General features: G+C 35.1%; 1 protein-coding gene across 1 annotated transcript in view; it reads right to left on the reverse strand.

Annotated features, from left to right (window-relative positions):
* LOC103273992 (MAM domain-containing glycosylphosphatidylinositol anchor protein 2-like) overlaps positions 1 to 13854 on the reverse strand; it is a 647680-nt gene that overhangs the window by 262314 nt on the left and 371512 nt on the right. The window contains exon 2 of the mRNA XM_008071450.2: positions 12908 to 13047. Coding sequence (XP_008069641.1) covers positions 12908 to 13047 — 140 coding nt within the window. The remainder of the gene's footprint in view (positions 1 to 12907; positions 13048 to 13854) is intronic.

Below are 13854 nucleotides of genomic sequence, written 5' to 3' on the forward strand. Positions count from 1 at the left end.
AAAGAGATAAAACTGTCAGGAAAATAAACTTTATTTTTAAGTTTTTGTTAAGATCTTGGCACTAACAGAAAGCAAAATCAAAGATTAACAATTTCTCAAAAAAAAAATTTGTTGAATCATTCTTAACTGTTTTCTAATTTTTCAGTTGTGGAAATACTCATATTTTATAAGCACTTTCCTTGTGTAACATAAGTTGACTTTTGGGATAGTAGAAAACTTTTATTCCTTACTGATTTTATTTGAAGCATCTCTCAGAATTTCAGAAAAAAAAAGCTGTGATGAGTCTAATTTAGAATAAATGTGTCATGTTTACAGCCAGCACTGATATAGATTATTAATTGGCACTGACAGCACATTCTTTAGCTTAATGGATAGGAGTATTTTGTATAATTTTAAGTGAACTAAATTTAAGTTTCAAATCTCCATATTTTAAAGTTATTCAAAAGAGTGCTTCATTAAATTAGAGATTTGAAAACTCAAGTAAATCTAATTGTCTTAATTGGCATCTTTAATGTGCTAACCACAAGTAAAAAGGATGGATTTTATTTAGTGGTAACACAAGTAGATCACTAGTGTATTTATTTCATGCTACCTGTTGAAAATGGTAAGGGTGGGTATAGTAATAAATGATCATTTATGTGTTGAATGTGCCCAAATGACTCCTATCTTTTGGATATATATAATTTGGATATATTATATATGTATATATGTCCATAAAATATAGACACGTACTTATGCACACACACACATACACACATACTTCAAGCATATACAGAGTGTGACTCATAAACTGGATCAGTTAGTTTGATTATCATTCCATCATTTAAAAAATTCACTTCAGACTTGCTAAGGTTAATTAATTTGAGTAAAAACCAAACAAAACTTATTGTGGAATATCTACCATTTAGTGATCATCCTAGTTAAGTAATATATGTCTGAATTATTTCAAAGGAAATGAATATTCTTCCAATAAGAAAAATATAAAATCTAATTTATCAATGCCCATGTAATGGCTCAGAACTTCCACATGAAAGGAACTGAAACCGTTTACCCTAAATTGACATACTTATAACTATGAACAAAACAATCAATTGAGTCTCAATTATATGTTGATAGGCAGTATTGATTTCTTTCTATCTTCTTGAAATACCTTGATAATTTTTAAGATAATTACTTCATGTCAACTCTTATAGTAAAATAATGATTATGATCTTATCATTCCTACTTATATAATATTTTTCATTAAAACATGTAGATTTCAAAAGGAAACATCTAATTTCAAAATTTATATACCTAACTATTTTGATTCGGTGTTTTGAGATTCCTTTTCTGATCTTCCACATGATCTGATTTTTGACCATGAAAGAATGTGAGAGACAAAGTTTTTATGACCAAACAAATATCAGTCTGTATTTATATCACAAATCTTCATCACACAAAATTCCTTGTGTAGGAACTTGCAAACTTAAAATGCTTAGATTTAATTCAAATAAAATATTTTTTAAGAGATGAGGCCAATAAATTAGAAAAATATAGTTTATACAGGTATATTCTGAATGCCTGTGTCCCTCCCGAATTCATTCTTTGAAATACCAATCCTCAATATGATGGTATTAATAGGTGGGGCATTTGGGAGGTGATTAAGTCATGAGGATGAAGCCTTCATGAATGAGATCAGAACCCTTATAAAGGAGACTCCAGAGAGCTTGTTCATCCCTTCTACCATGGGAAAAGAAGGCTGAAGGTGAGGAAGTAGGGCTTCACCAGACATACGCTCTGCAAGTGACTTGATTTTGGAATTCTTGGTCTCCAGAACTGTGAGAAATAAATTTCTGTTATTGATAAACCACCTAGTTTATGGCATTTTGTTACTGTGGTACAAACAGACTAAGAAATATTTTATCCTATACAGAAAAACAACAACAACAACAACAACTGAATATCACATGTTCTCACTGATAAGCTGGACCTAAACATTGGGCATGTAAGCACAAAAATGGGATTAACAAATTCTGGGCATTGCTAAAGGAGGAAGAGTCGGAGGCAGGATCAAGGGCACATGGCCACTCACTGGATATCATGACCACTACTAGGGGAAGAGAGGGCTTGCTAGAAGCCCAAATCTTACCTGAATGCATCTTACTCATATAGCAAATCCTCACATTTACCCCACAACTCTAAAATATACATACATACATACATAAAGGCATAAATATTTTTTTAAAGGAATAAAAGTCTTAAGACATATAAGCAAAATCTGACTGAACATTACACCCTGGTTAATGACTTCTGCTTTTCTTTTCCATTCTTTAGTAAAAATAAAAGTATAATAATTCTGAATCACCATCAAGCAACACAAAGTCAGCAGCAAGGAAGAAGATACTAGGGTCATGATATGGACATGCTACTCATTGAGCTTGACTCCAGGAAATGGGTACTGTTTTATCCTGGGATTGACTCACAAAAGGAAATCTGAGATAAGATTTTAATTTACAAGTAGGTAGTTTATTTTAGGAATTAGTCCTAGGGAAACAAAGTAGGAGATTTGAAACAGTGTCACAAAGAATGGGAAAAAAAAACAATACAAGAAAGTATTATTCTTCTGGTCATTGATGAGAGTGACTGGGGCTCCATTTTAATGGGAACCTCTGAGGAGCCATGTAGAATGTACCTCTGAATTGACTGATCAAGGAGGGGAAAAAGAGCATATATCTATTGAATTATTCTTATTGACTGACGAGCTGCTTTTCAAAGAATTAGTACTCTGCTGCAGAAAGTTTAATTTTGCTCCAAAATCTGAAGTTCTATGCTGTAATTCTCTTCTTATACGTAAGAAGAATCCACACAGCATCCTTATCCAGCATCAAATCTGTTAGATTGCATTGCTTGAGCAGCGAGGCAGTTTCCACTAAAACCCAGAATTGCTGCAGGAGCCTCTTTTGCTCTGAATCCTACTTGAAATCGGCAGCCTTCAAAGTCAACTGACAAAGTGACTTGCCGAAATGTTACTCATTTATTTATTTTCTTCTATTGTATTTTAAAGATGTGGGGTACAATATAGGCAAAGTTTGAGCCTCCCTGTGATCTCCACTTTGCCTGGTTTGAGATCGGGTAGCCTTATTGTTGTGTCCCCACCTCTACCCTTTAGAAATATTCAAAATATAATACACACAGCCCCTGAAATCCAAAGGCCTACTTTACACTGGACCCTACCCTTAGTGGCAGGGCTGGTGAGGAGCAACACCTTTTATCATCACCTGGCATAATCTTACTATGTATCCACAGTATTTTTTACTTCCTGTTCACAGGGTAGAAAAAAAAATGCCGGGATGTAATCCATATAGCAGACTAGTACTGATGATCTTCAACTTACAATGGGGTTACTTCCTGATTAACCTATCGCTAAGTTGAAAATATTATTGCAGCACTATACGCAATAGTAAAAACATGGAACCAACTGTGCTACTCATCAAAACCGGACTGGATTAAAAAAATGTGGTACATATATATGATGGACTATCACGCAGCCATAAAGAAGGACAAGCATATGGAATTTGCAACAACTTGGATATATTTAGAGTCTTTCATATTCAGTGATCTATCACAGAAACCAATAACTGAGTACCACAAGTTCTCACTCATAAGCAGAACCTGAACATTTACCCTAATACTTTAAGAAAGGAATTGGCAATAGCTGGATACTGCTGGAGTGGCCCACAACACAAAAAGGGTAACTGATATTAAGCCAGGCAAAGTGGGGACCAGAGAGAAGCTTAAACTTTACCTGTACGATGTCCACTTGTATACCTAATCCTGAATTGTACCCCACATCTTTAAATTTAAATATATACATATAATAGAAAACATTATTAAGCTGAAAATGAATGCATTTAATATACCCAACCTACAGAACATCATAGCTTAGCCTGCCTACCTTAAACATATGCAGGACACTTACATTAGCCTACGGTTGAGCAAACTCATCTTGTTACTCGGTGCACCGTAGAGTATCGGTGCCGTGCGGCTGACTAGGAGCTGCAGCTCACGGCTGCTGCCCAGCATCTTGAGAGAGCTTTGAACTGTGTATCACTAGCCTGGGAAAAGATCAATTTCAAAATGTATACCAAGGGGAGAAAGGCTAGAAGCCTAAACCTCACCTGCACACAATTTACTTACATAACAAATCCTCACACGTACCCCACAACTCTAAAAATAAGAATACGCAATTGCATAAAACAGAATCATTATTGGAAGCAAAAATTCAAGATAACGTTTCTACAGAAGGTTTATCACCTTTCCACCAATCACCATAAAGTCGAAAACTCCTAAATTGGGGATTGTATACTGTTCTGTAGACTACCAAGACAATCAAGTTTCCTGTGTGCTGTAACGTTACAGAGAATGAGAGAGTTAATCCTGACCCAGGGCAAAGTTGTGTAGGTGGATTACTGTTTATTCCACATAAAAGCAAATTTTTATTTCTCTTTCTTGATAAGAATTGAAAAGCATGCATTTGTCAGATGACTAGCTGCATACCAGCTAGTGCCAGAAGTGTGTTGATTTGTTCCAGTGAAGATACCACATCTGGTTCAGCAGCTGTGTTGGTTTGGTATGTCATATGCCATCATCCATCTGATTTTTAAAGTATTTTATATATGAAATGAACAAGTTCATGATAGAGGCTACTACTCCTTCACTGTTAAGTCTTTGGTAGTATATAACCTTGAAAATCTTTTCAGGGAAGCAGTGTCACATATAGTTTAACATATTGGTTTGGAAAGAATGGATTTATAGGATTCCACTGTGTCTTTCCTATCAAAATTGTTCTGGCTTATTCCACAGGTCATATAATCAATGTGAGGATCCTACCAGTTGCTAAGTATGTCCATCCCAATTTTGCACTTGGGAGTCTGGGGGAGATAATCAAAGACAAACCCACTTACCAGGGCCAGGTCCCCATTTATCTCTTGCCATTCAGAAGTTCTCATTCTATGTTAGCATTTCAAGTCCGTTGATCTCTATGCAAGCTCATATTCTAGAGAGCCCTCAAAAGGCCATTGGAAGGCTCTCTGCTTCCAATGTAAATTTCTTAGTAATATGGCCATAAATCCCTTTGAGGTAGGGCTTTAATGGTATTTTTGTGTGTATATAACTTTTAGTGATTTGCAAGGATTTTCTTTAAGAAAAACAGGCTTCCCCTTTAACCAATGAGATGTGGCTCCATGAACTAGTTTAAATTTGAAAATTGGATGAATGAATATTATCTTCCATTATAGTGGAAAATGTCAACTACTCAAGATGTTATTTTTGTTTCTTTATATAGAGAGTTAAGTGTTACTCTACTCAGCAACCCCTAAAAATATTATCTGTCACCACAAACCCCTGTTGATAAAAGCATTCTGGTTGCTACTCTGGGCATGCTGCTAATTACACTACTTATATCTACATTGAGTCTGTTGATGAAGTGTTACTATCTCCTTCCTGCCATTTATGAATTCTATCATCCCATTGATTTTAGACATGTTATTCCATGATAGCATCTCCGACTACAACCCTGGTCTAAAAAGGACAGCCGTCTAAGCTTCTCAAAGATGCCAGAGCCCACCTGACAAGTACATTTCTTATAGTGTCTTTCAAGAACATGCTAAAAACAAGTCTCATATAATAAATCTATGCTAACATGCCCACCACCTTGATCCTTCTTCATTATTCCACAAAAGCAGTTCCTGTATCTTTACTTCACTTACTGTAAATCCCCATTGTATAAATTTCAGAGTCATCATAAGTATATTAGGACTAGTACCAGGTATTCTTAGCAAATAATTACACCCAAGGCATGGAAGAGTGATTTCACCTTAAAATCTACCTGACCCAACACCATCAAAATCTACAACCATTTTACTGGTCACCTCCAAATCTAGTTGCTAAATCTGGGAATATATGGGAGACCAACTACAATAGGACAGGCAGAAATAATTCCAACTACTTTAGTGAATTAAATACAATTGTATAGTGATGACAATAATAGCTTAGCATGGTAAGTTTAAAAAGAAATTATTATTTTGGGGCTGGGCATGGTGTCTCATGCCTGTAATTCCAGTACTTAGGATTGTTTGCGTCCAGGAGTTTGAGACCAGCCTGGGCAATATAACGAAACCTCGTCTCTACAAAAAAATCAAAAAAATTAGCTGGCTGTGGTGGCATGTGCTTGTATTCCCAGCTACTAGGGATGCTGAGGTGTAAATATCGTCTGAGCCCAGGAGGCTGCTGTGAGCCAGAATTGTCATGATCATGCCACTGCACTCAAGTCTGGGAAACACAGTGAGACCCTGACAAAGAAGAAGAGGAAGAAGTAGAAGAGGAAGAAGTAGAAGAGGAAGAGAAAGAGTTTTGTTTCCATTGCTTTTTATATTTAAAATTTAAAAAACCTTTTTGAATCCACATTTTAATATATTCCCATCTGCTAATACTCCCAGGGCATCAGCATTATACAAAGATTTTTTAAAATTTAATTAAAATTCTCATAAATATAGCCATTCTTTGGTCCTCAGATTTACCTATTTATTATTCCCTCATAATTCATCTTTTGTTTAAATCCATGGCCAATCTTTGTACTTAGAAGAAATATTTCTCATATATTCCAGATACCTTCTCAAAAAATATTAATCAATGTATTTAACAAGACAATACATGTAGATAAATGAACAAAGTGCCTAGCACAATGTAAATGCTTAGTAAATTATAATCATACTTATGATTGAGTTGATACAAAGAAGCAATGGAAACAAAACTATTTAAAGGTATAACAGTAAACATCAGAAAATGTCCTCCCAAGCAAGCTATGCTGAGTACTTTTATCCATGTAACCATGAACTTAATAAAGGTGTATGTCATCTGGAGATTGAACTAGGTGCTGAGAAAGAGGTGCAGAGATTGTGAAAGGAGTCCATGATAGGAATTTTTTATTAATAAATTTTGGGGTTCTTGTTCTAAACTCTTTCCATATCTTATCTAAATATTCATTGAAAAAATATTAGTTGTTTTAGTTGGAGATTCTCTCACATGATACAGCAGAAGACAGGATTCAGTCTAGTTAGATTTACCACAGATGAAAAAAGCAAATTATATTAAATTCTATAAATCACCAAGGTAATAAATGTAATATTTGCTTGTTTCTGATTAGATAGCAGAACTCAATTCTGCCCATATTAATTGAATATAAGTCCAAACATTTAATATATCTGTTTTGCATGTGCATATTTCAGTATTTTATCAAAAATTTAATAGACTACATCAAAAAATAATATGCGAATATGAACCAAGATTCATGAAATAACTGCAAAGAATAACACACAGGTAGCACTAATGATTTCAAACTGAAGAACTGGCTACCATAGTTTGCTAAGATTTGCATCATGGTGAAATTACCACATTAGAATATGCATAGAAGAATAACAAGGGTAAAAACATGAATAACTCTGTAACAGCCTTGGTAGTAAAAAATGCATTTATACAACAATCAAGTGACTGAATATGATTCTATTATAAAAATGAAAAATGGCCTTGCCTTATTTTTTATCCCAAAACTAAGCAGTCACCAGGGTTCAAGTGTGACAAACTAGTAGACAATGTTTCTTCTTAGCCTATTATTTTAGATATACATAATTTTATTTTTTTTGTGTTGGAGTCTCACTCTGTCACCCAGGCTGGAGTACAGTGGCACGCTCACAGCTACCACAGCCTCGACCTACTGGGCTCAGGTGATCTTTCCATCTTAGCCTTCCAATTAGCTGGATCTACAGGCGTGCAGAATTATTTTTTTTAATGGTTTTCAAAAAATATTGTAGTAATGAAAAAAATATTATCCTAATAAAATCTTACCCAGAAGGCCAGCATATTAAGCAAAGAAAAGTAGAGCTGCTTTGGCTGGTGCATATTCTTTTCTGTGCTTTCTTTTTTTGGTTTTATTTTTGAAAGAAGAAAAGGTCAAAATCTTCCAGTCTTTCAAACATGCACACCCTTGATTATAATTTAAACAAATTCAAAGACCCTCACATTATACTGGCTACAATTAAACTGTCTTTCCATCTGAGTATTTCAAAATATTCAGAGTTCAAATATTCAAAATATCCTACTGAGAATTTCTTTTTAAAAGAAGCTTTGTCATGCTTTCTACCACATGACCTCATTGCAAGAACTGTGCAATGTAATTTAATTAAAATCCCAGCATTTATTTTGGTGGGGAATATGAAAAGTTTATTTTCTAATTCATAGGAAGGAGAAAAAAATGTTTGAGGTCAACTGCAGAAATATTGAAAAACAACTGTAAAGAAATGACTTAGCCTCTTACATATCAAAGTATGTTTTAAAGCTATAGAAGTTATTATACTGCAACAGAGTATAATTTACTTTCTTGCATCAAATTGGAAAAAAATATCAAAAAAGAATTTATTCATGCTTAGAAAGATAAAATGTTACTTTCAACTTTGGCAAGCAATTCTACTTATCCTACAGCAATGCTACCACACATTTCACAAAGATGTATATACACATAACACACACACACAACCTACAAGTGTTCTGTGGATTATTGATTTTCATAGTGAAAATCTGTAATTCAATGTGGAACAATATGGCAGCAATTACACCCATCTGAGAACACACACAGCAAAATTCCCTGCACCCATACAGAGAGCTATTCAGCCTTAGTGAAGATAACAAGCTAAGCCACTGGTTTTCAAACTTTAGTGTACATCGGAATTACTTGGAGAGCTTGCTAAAACACAGATTGCTGGCTCCAGGTCAGGAGTTTCTGATATAATGCGGCCTGATAATGTTTATTTCTAGCCAGAGCTCTCCAGGGACCACATATTGACAATCACCAGGTGAGAACCAGAATTGGTACTTTGGACACACGACCAAATGAAAAATTTTAGTCATAGAACAAAGCTTGCTATGATCTAATTTATTAAAAATTGAAGATGGACTGTGGACATACATAATTATATCCATGAAAATGCATTGAACAAGGACTGCAAGGTAATACATCAAACCACTTAATATTTACCTCTGGGAAGGGGCTGAGGGGAGGAGAGAAAAGAGAACACGCATGCTAAATATCCTATTGTTTAAATAATTTACAAGAAGGCTATATTCATTATTTAGTTGAGTTACAGGTGTGGCAATTTTGACAGAGAAAGAGAGAGGAAAGAGTAGAAAGAAAGTGGAGAATGAAGAAAGGAAGAAAGGAAGGAAGGGAGGGAGGGAGAAGGGAAGGAAAGGAAACAGGAAGGAGAAGCGGGAAACTGAAGACATCAAGAGCTCGTACTGGATTCTTAGATTTACTGACTACCCTTCTTTTTTTTCTTACTTCCTCATGTATCTTTATAATAAACCCTCATTGAATGAGGTAGTCCGAACATAATTATATTCCTTGCAAGCTAAAAAGTCTAATTAACAGAGATGCATCGGCTCTGCAGAGCATTAAAACACAAAAAATACTGAAATTGACTTAAATGCATCTAATTTAAAACAGAATATAGGAATGCTAAAGCCATTTTAAATCTACGTATTTTCTTGCCTATTCAGATTTAGAAAATCTCCACATTGCTCTAAGGTCTAGAGCTGATGTTTCCAAATTACTTAACACACACACACACACACACACACACACACACACACACACATACACACACACGGCCAACATATATTTCTATTATGTGCCAACAAAATGCTTATTACGCACCAATAATGTACATATATACATGTGTATATAAATAATATGTGTACATATAGATTCATAATATAAATTCAACTCTTTATTTTAATTTTTAGTCAGAGTCTCACTGTCATCTACAAGTACAGTGGCACCCTCAGCCACCGCAGCCTCGACCTGCTGGGCTCAGGCAATCCTTCTGCCTCAGCCTTCCAAGTAGCTGGAATCGCAGGCATGTGTCACCACACCTGGCTAATTTTTTTGATTTATTGTAGAGACAAGGTCTTGCCAAGTTGCCCTGGTTGGTCTTGAACCCCCTGGACTCAGGCAATCCTCCTGCTTTTGCCTCCCAAATTGCTGGATTACAGGTGTGAGCCACCACGCTTAGCTATAAATTTAACTCTTAAAAGGATTCTGTAATATAAATACAATGGTTATTATCCCCCCAATTATATAGATAAGAAAACTGAGGCACAGAGAGTCAAAGGTTAAGGAACTTTCCCAAGGTCACATTATTAGTTCTGGTGGAGCCAGGATTATACCCAGGCCATCTGCTTCCAGTGTCATGTTCTTAACCCTGCATTATATGGACCTCTCCTTCATTTATTTTATTTTCCTTGAATATATCAATATCCTCAGGGCACTATCCATCACTAAATTTTGTAAAATTTAAATTTAAACTAAATAAAAATTTAAACTAAATATTGTAAAAAAAAAATGTTAAAGAACCTAGAAAAAAATGCTGCTTTAGAATATACTTCTGGAAATAAACAATCCTTATGACTTTCACTGCTACATGGATAGGCAGCATTTTAAGAAATCTGTAGCTGAGTGAATGGGAAACTTCTCTCTTCCACTGCATTTCCAACTATCATCATGCTTAGATTAGACAATCAAGAAAGTCATCCCAGCTTCACGACATCAGCCAAGAAAAATCATCCTCAGGACCAGCTGCCAACAGCCCGCCCTTTAGTCTTTGGCCAGGATGCCAAGCCCCAGCTGTTCTGTCAGCCTTACTTATACAGTTTGTTGACAATGAAGAGGCCCAGTTAATTTTTCAAGCTGGCAATATAAGCTGAAAGGGATTCACCTGCAAACACTTTAATTACTTCTAGGAATGAAGCAATTTTGATATTGAAACTATCCCTTTTTTTTTAAAGGATCAGAGCATATTTAAATGGTTCCAAAAATGGAATCGTTTGAGAGAAAAAAAAAAAAAAAAAGGATCTATTCCTTTGTTTCAGAATGTTATTTTGGATTAGAAATGTACCACTGAAAGTGGACCATGGACATCAATAATTACATTTATGAAAATGCATTGAACAAGGACTGCAAGGTAATACACCAAACAAATAATATAATGTTTACCTCTGGGAAGTGACAGGAGAGATCAAAAGCAGTGATCAATGTGCTTCTGAATGTGAATGACCAAAGGGAAGATGTATGGAGAAAACAAGACATTTCAATATTAAGGGGAGATACAGGTAGAGAAAGAGGGAATGGAAGAACACCAAGGGAGAGTTAGAAACAGATTAGAAGTTTCATTTTTAAACATAGCTTGGCATTCAGAACGGCACATTCAGTGTGGGAATAATGGGAGCCTCAATGAGTCTTCTCTTGCCAGAAACGGCCTCTCATAAAGCTCTTTGGGACTTCTTTTAGATTTGCTTGGATGCCCTTTTTAGATCCCAATTTTTGATTTTAAAATTATTTCATGTCTACAAGTAGAACAATTATAATCAAATTATAACATCACTAAATTTTCTCTGACATAAAATTCCCTTGAGTTAATTCTATTATTTTAAAAAACTTTTGGTACAATTATTTTCACTTAGGCTCCACTGTTTTCTGAACAAATGTTACAACAAAAATGTTTTACATAGCCATTTCTTTTTAGTTCTTGTATGAAACCAAATTATCCTGACTCAAATTTTATTGATCTAAATTTTATTAAGACAACTTTATTCTTTAACCTATTTTCAGTTAATAATAAATGTTGAATTTTCAATTTTAGCCCTTTTAAGATGGATTTTTCAATAATTTTCAATAATTTTTTTCTGCACTACTTTTGCTCTCTCATTTTACCACCAGCGTAAGTTTTATGACATATTTTACCATTTCAAGTTGTGATCTTATCTGTCTTAGCTATTTATCTACTTATCAGTAAGTGTCATATGCTTATTTTTCTTTGTCCTTCAGAGTCAAAATGGTAGGACCGGAAGGTTCTTGAGTATGAAGAGTTAAGAAAGACAGAAGCAAAAAACAGGGTTGAAGTGGTGAGTTCATAATATCTCTATTGTGCTCTTCACTCTTCCCTCTGTAGCAATCTTTGCTGAATTTATTTTTTCTGGAATACAATTCTTAAAATATGTAACATTATCTACTCAATGAGACTCCTTCTCCTGACCCAGTGTTTATCTTGATTACCTATGTGAAGTCTGAGCTAGTCAGGTTATTGATAATAAGAATTGTCAATTCTTATTGAGTTAAACATCCTCAATATTCCCCAACCAAAATAGGTTTTTTCATCCTATATACATAACCTGAATATATTTCCTTAAATCTAACCCTTTATTTTGTTCCTATATTTTCTCTCTACATATAGTTGTAAGTTTGGTGCCCTTTGGAACTCTCCAATTTTGTTCCTGCTATTAAATTTGCTTAAGAAAGCTATAGCCAGTGATTCTGAAAGCCTGAGTGCACATAGCACCTGCAAACGTTTATTCTTCAACGTTTTCTATGAATATAATGACTGGGAGTAAGCAAAGTACATGTGACCTCGTGCATCACATTCTTCAGAACAAATGCCTCTTTGCTTGCAATTATGTCATCATGAAATCATGTTCCACATTTCAAAATAAACTCATTGCTGTATGAATTGTCATCCTACTGAGATATTTTTGGAGGTGCCTCCTTAACAGCTTCCTTAGAAGTATCTTCTAAATTTCTCACGATATGAAAACAAAAATTTCTTTTTTCACCTGATACACATGAAGACTTCAAGCTTGAATGTTCAGAAACAACCGTTCTAGTCCTGCATCGCACATTCATTTGCACTTGACACACACACACACACACACACACACACACACACACACACAGAGTTATAGCTAAATCTTCTAAAACATGTACTTTCTAACTTCCAGAAAATGTCAAAGAGAGGTGTTCCCAATGTCACAGTTCGGGACTCACCTGTGGACGTGGATGTCCTGTGACCAGACACGTCAATTCCAGGGTTTCTCCTTCCCGTATGGTGTAGACCCTTTCTGAGTAGCGCTCCTCCTCAATGTTACAGGCCAAGCCTGAGTGCACGATACGGACCGTGGGAGGAGCTGTCGAGTTAGGAAGAAAAGAGACAAGACACATACAAAGATAAGTAAGTTGTTCTCCCATGAACCGCCCTGATTGTAAGAGCAATTCTTATTAGACTTCACCATAGTCAGATCCATCAGTCGTAACATTTCCCCACGGGATTAGAGATTTTTGCTGAACAGAAAGCTTTGAATTCATCTTAGTCACCAACACACTTGCAGGAGAACAGGGTGCTGGGAGAAAACTGTTGCCTCAGAAAATCACCGTTAGTAAAAGATCCCCTAATAACATTTGATTGTAAAAGTGTGAGAAGACTCTTTTCTTTCTGAAATTCAAACTTTAATATAATAAGGACTATGGTACTAAAAAATGGGTAGTACAAAAGAAAGAAGACAATCAAAAGGGAAAAGGAATGTGAATCAAAGACACCGACATTTTTCTACTAATTATATAAGTCCTGTGGTGCAAGTTATGAAACTCAGGAGCAAAGTGGTTTGGTTCTCAGGAACTGAGCACTCATTTTAATTTACATATTATGGGCACCTGAATTGATATAAGCAAACAATGATTATTGAATTAAGCCACTTAAGAAGGTAATACATCATTGATGCCTTAGTCTAAAATTCTGTTTCAAAAGAAACTTAATTCTCATAAAACTGTTCAAATTTCTAAATATATGTTTCTCCTACTTCAGTGCCACAGGGACTAATAAAATTTAACTAGCACTCATTGACTTTACTTATCACTGGAAGCAACTGCATGCAAAAACTGTGAGTCATGAGAAATAACTAATAAAATACGGTGCCGGCCATCGTATAGATTACTGA

The sequence above is a fragment of the Carlito syrichta genome, unplaced genomic scaffold, assembly GCF_000164805.1.
Source record: "Carlito syrichta isolate Samal-C Ts95f unplaced genomic scaffold, Tarsius_syrichta-2.0.1 Scaffold314333, whole genome shotgun sequence".
NCBI classification, from domain to species: domain Eukaryota; kingdom Metazoa; phylum Chordata; class Mammalia; order Primates; family Tarsiidae; genus Carlito; species Carlito syrichta.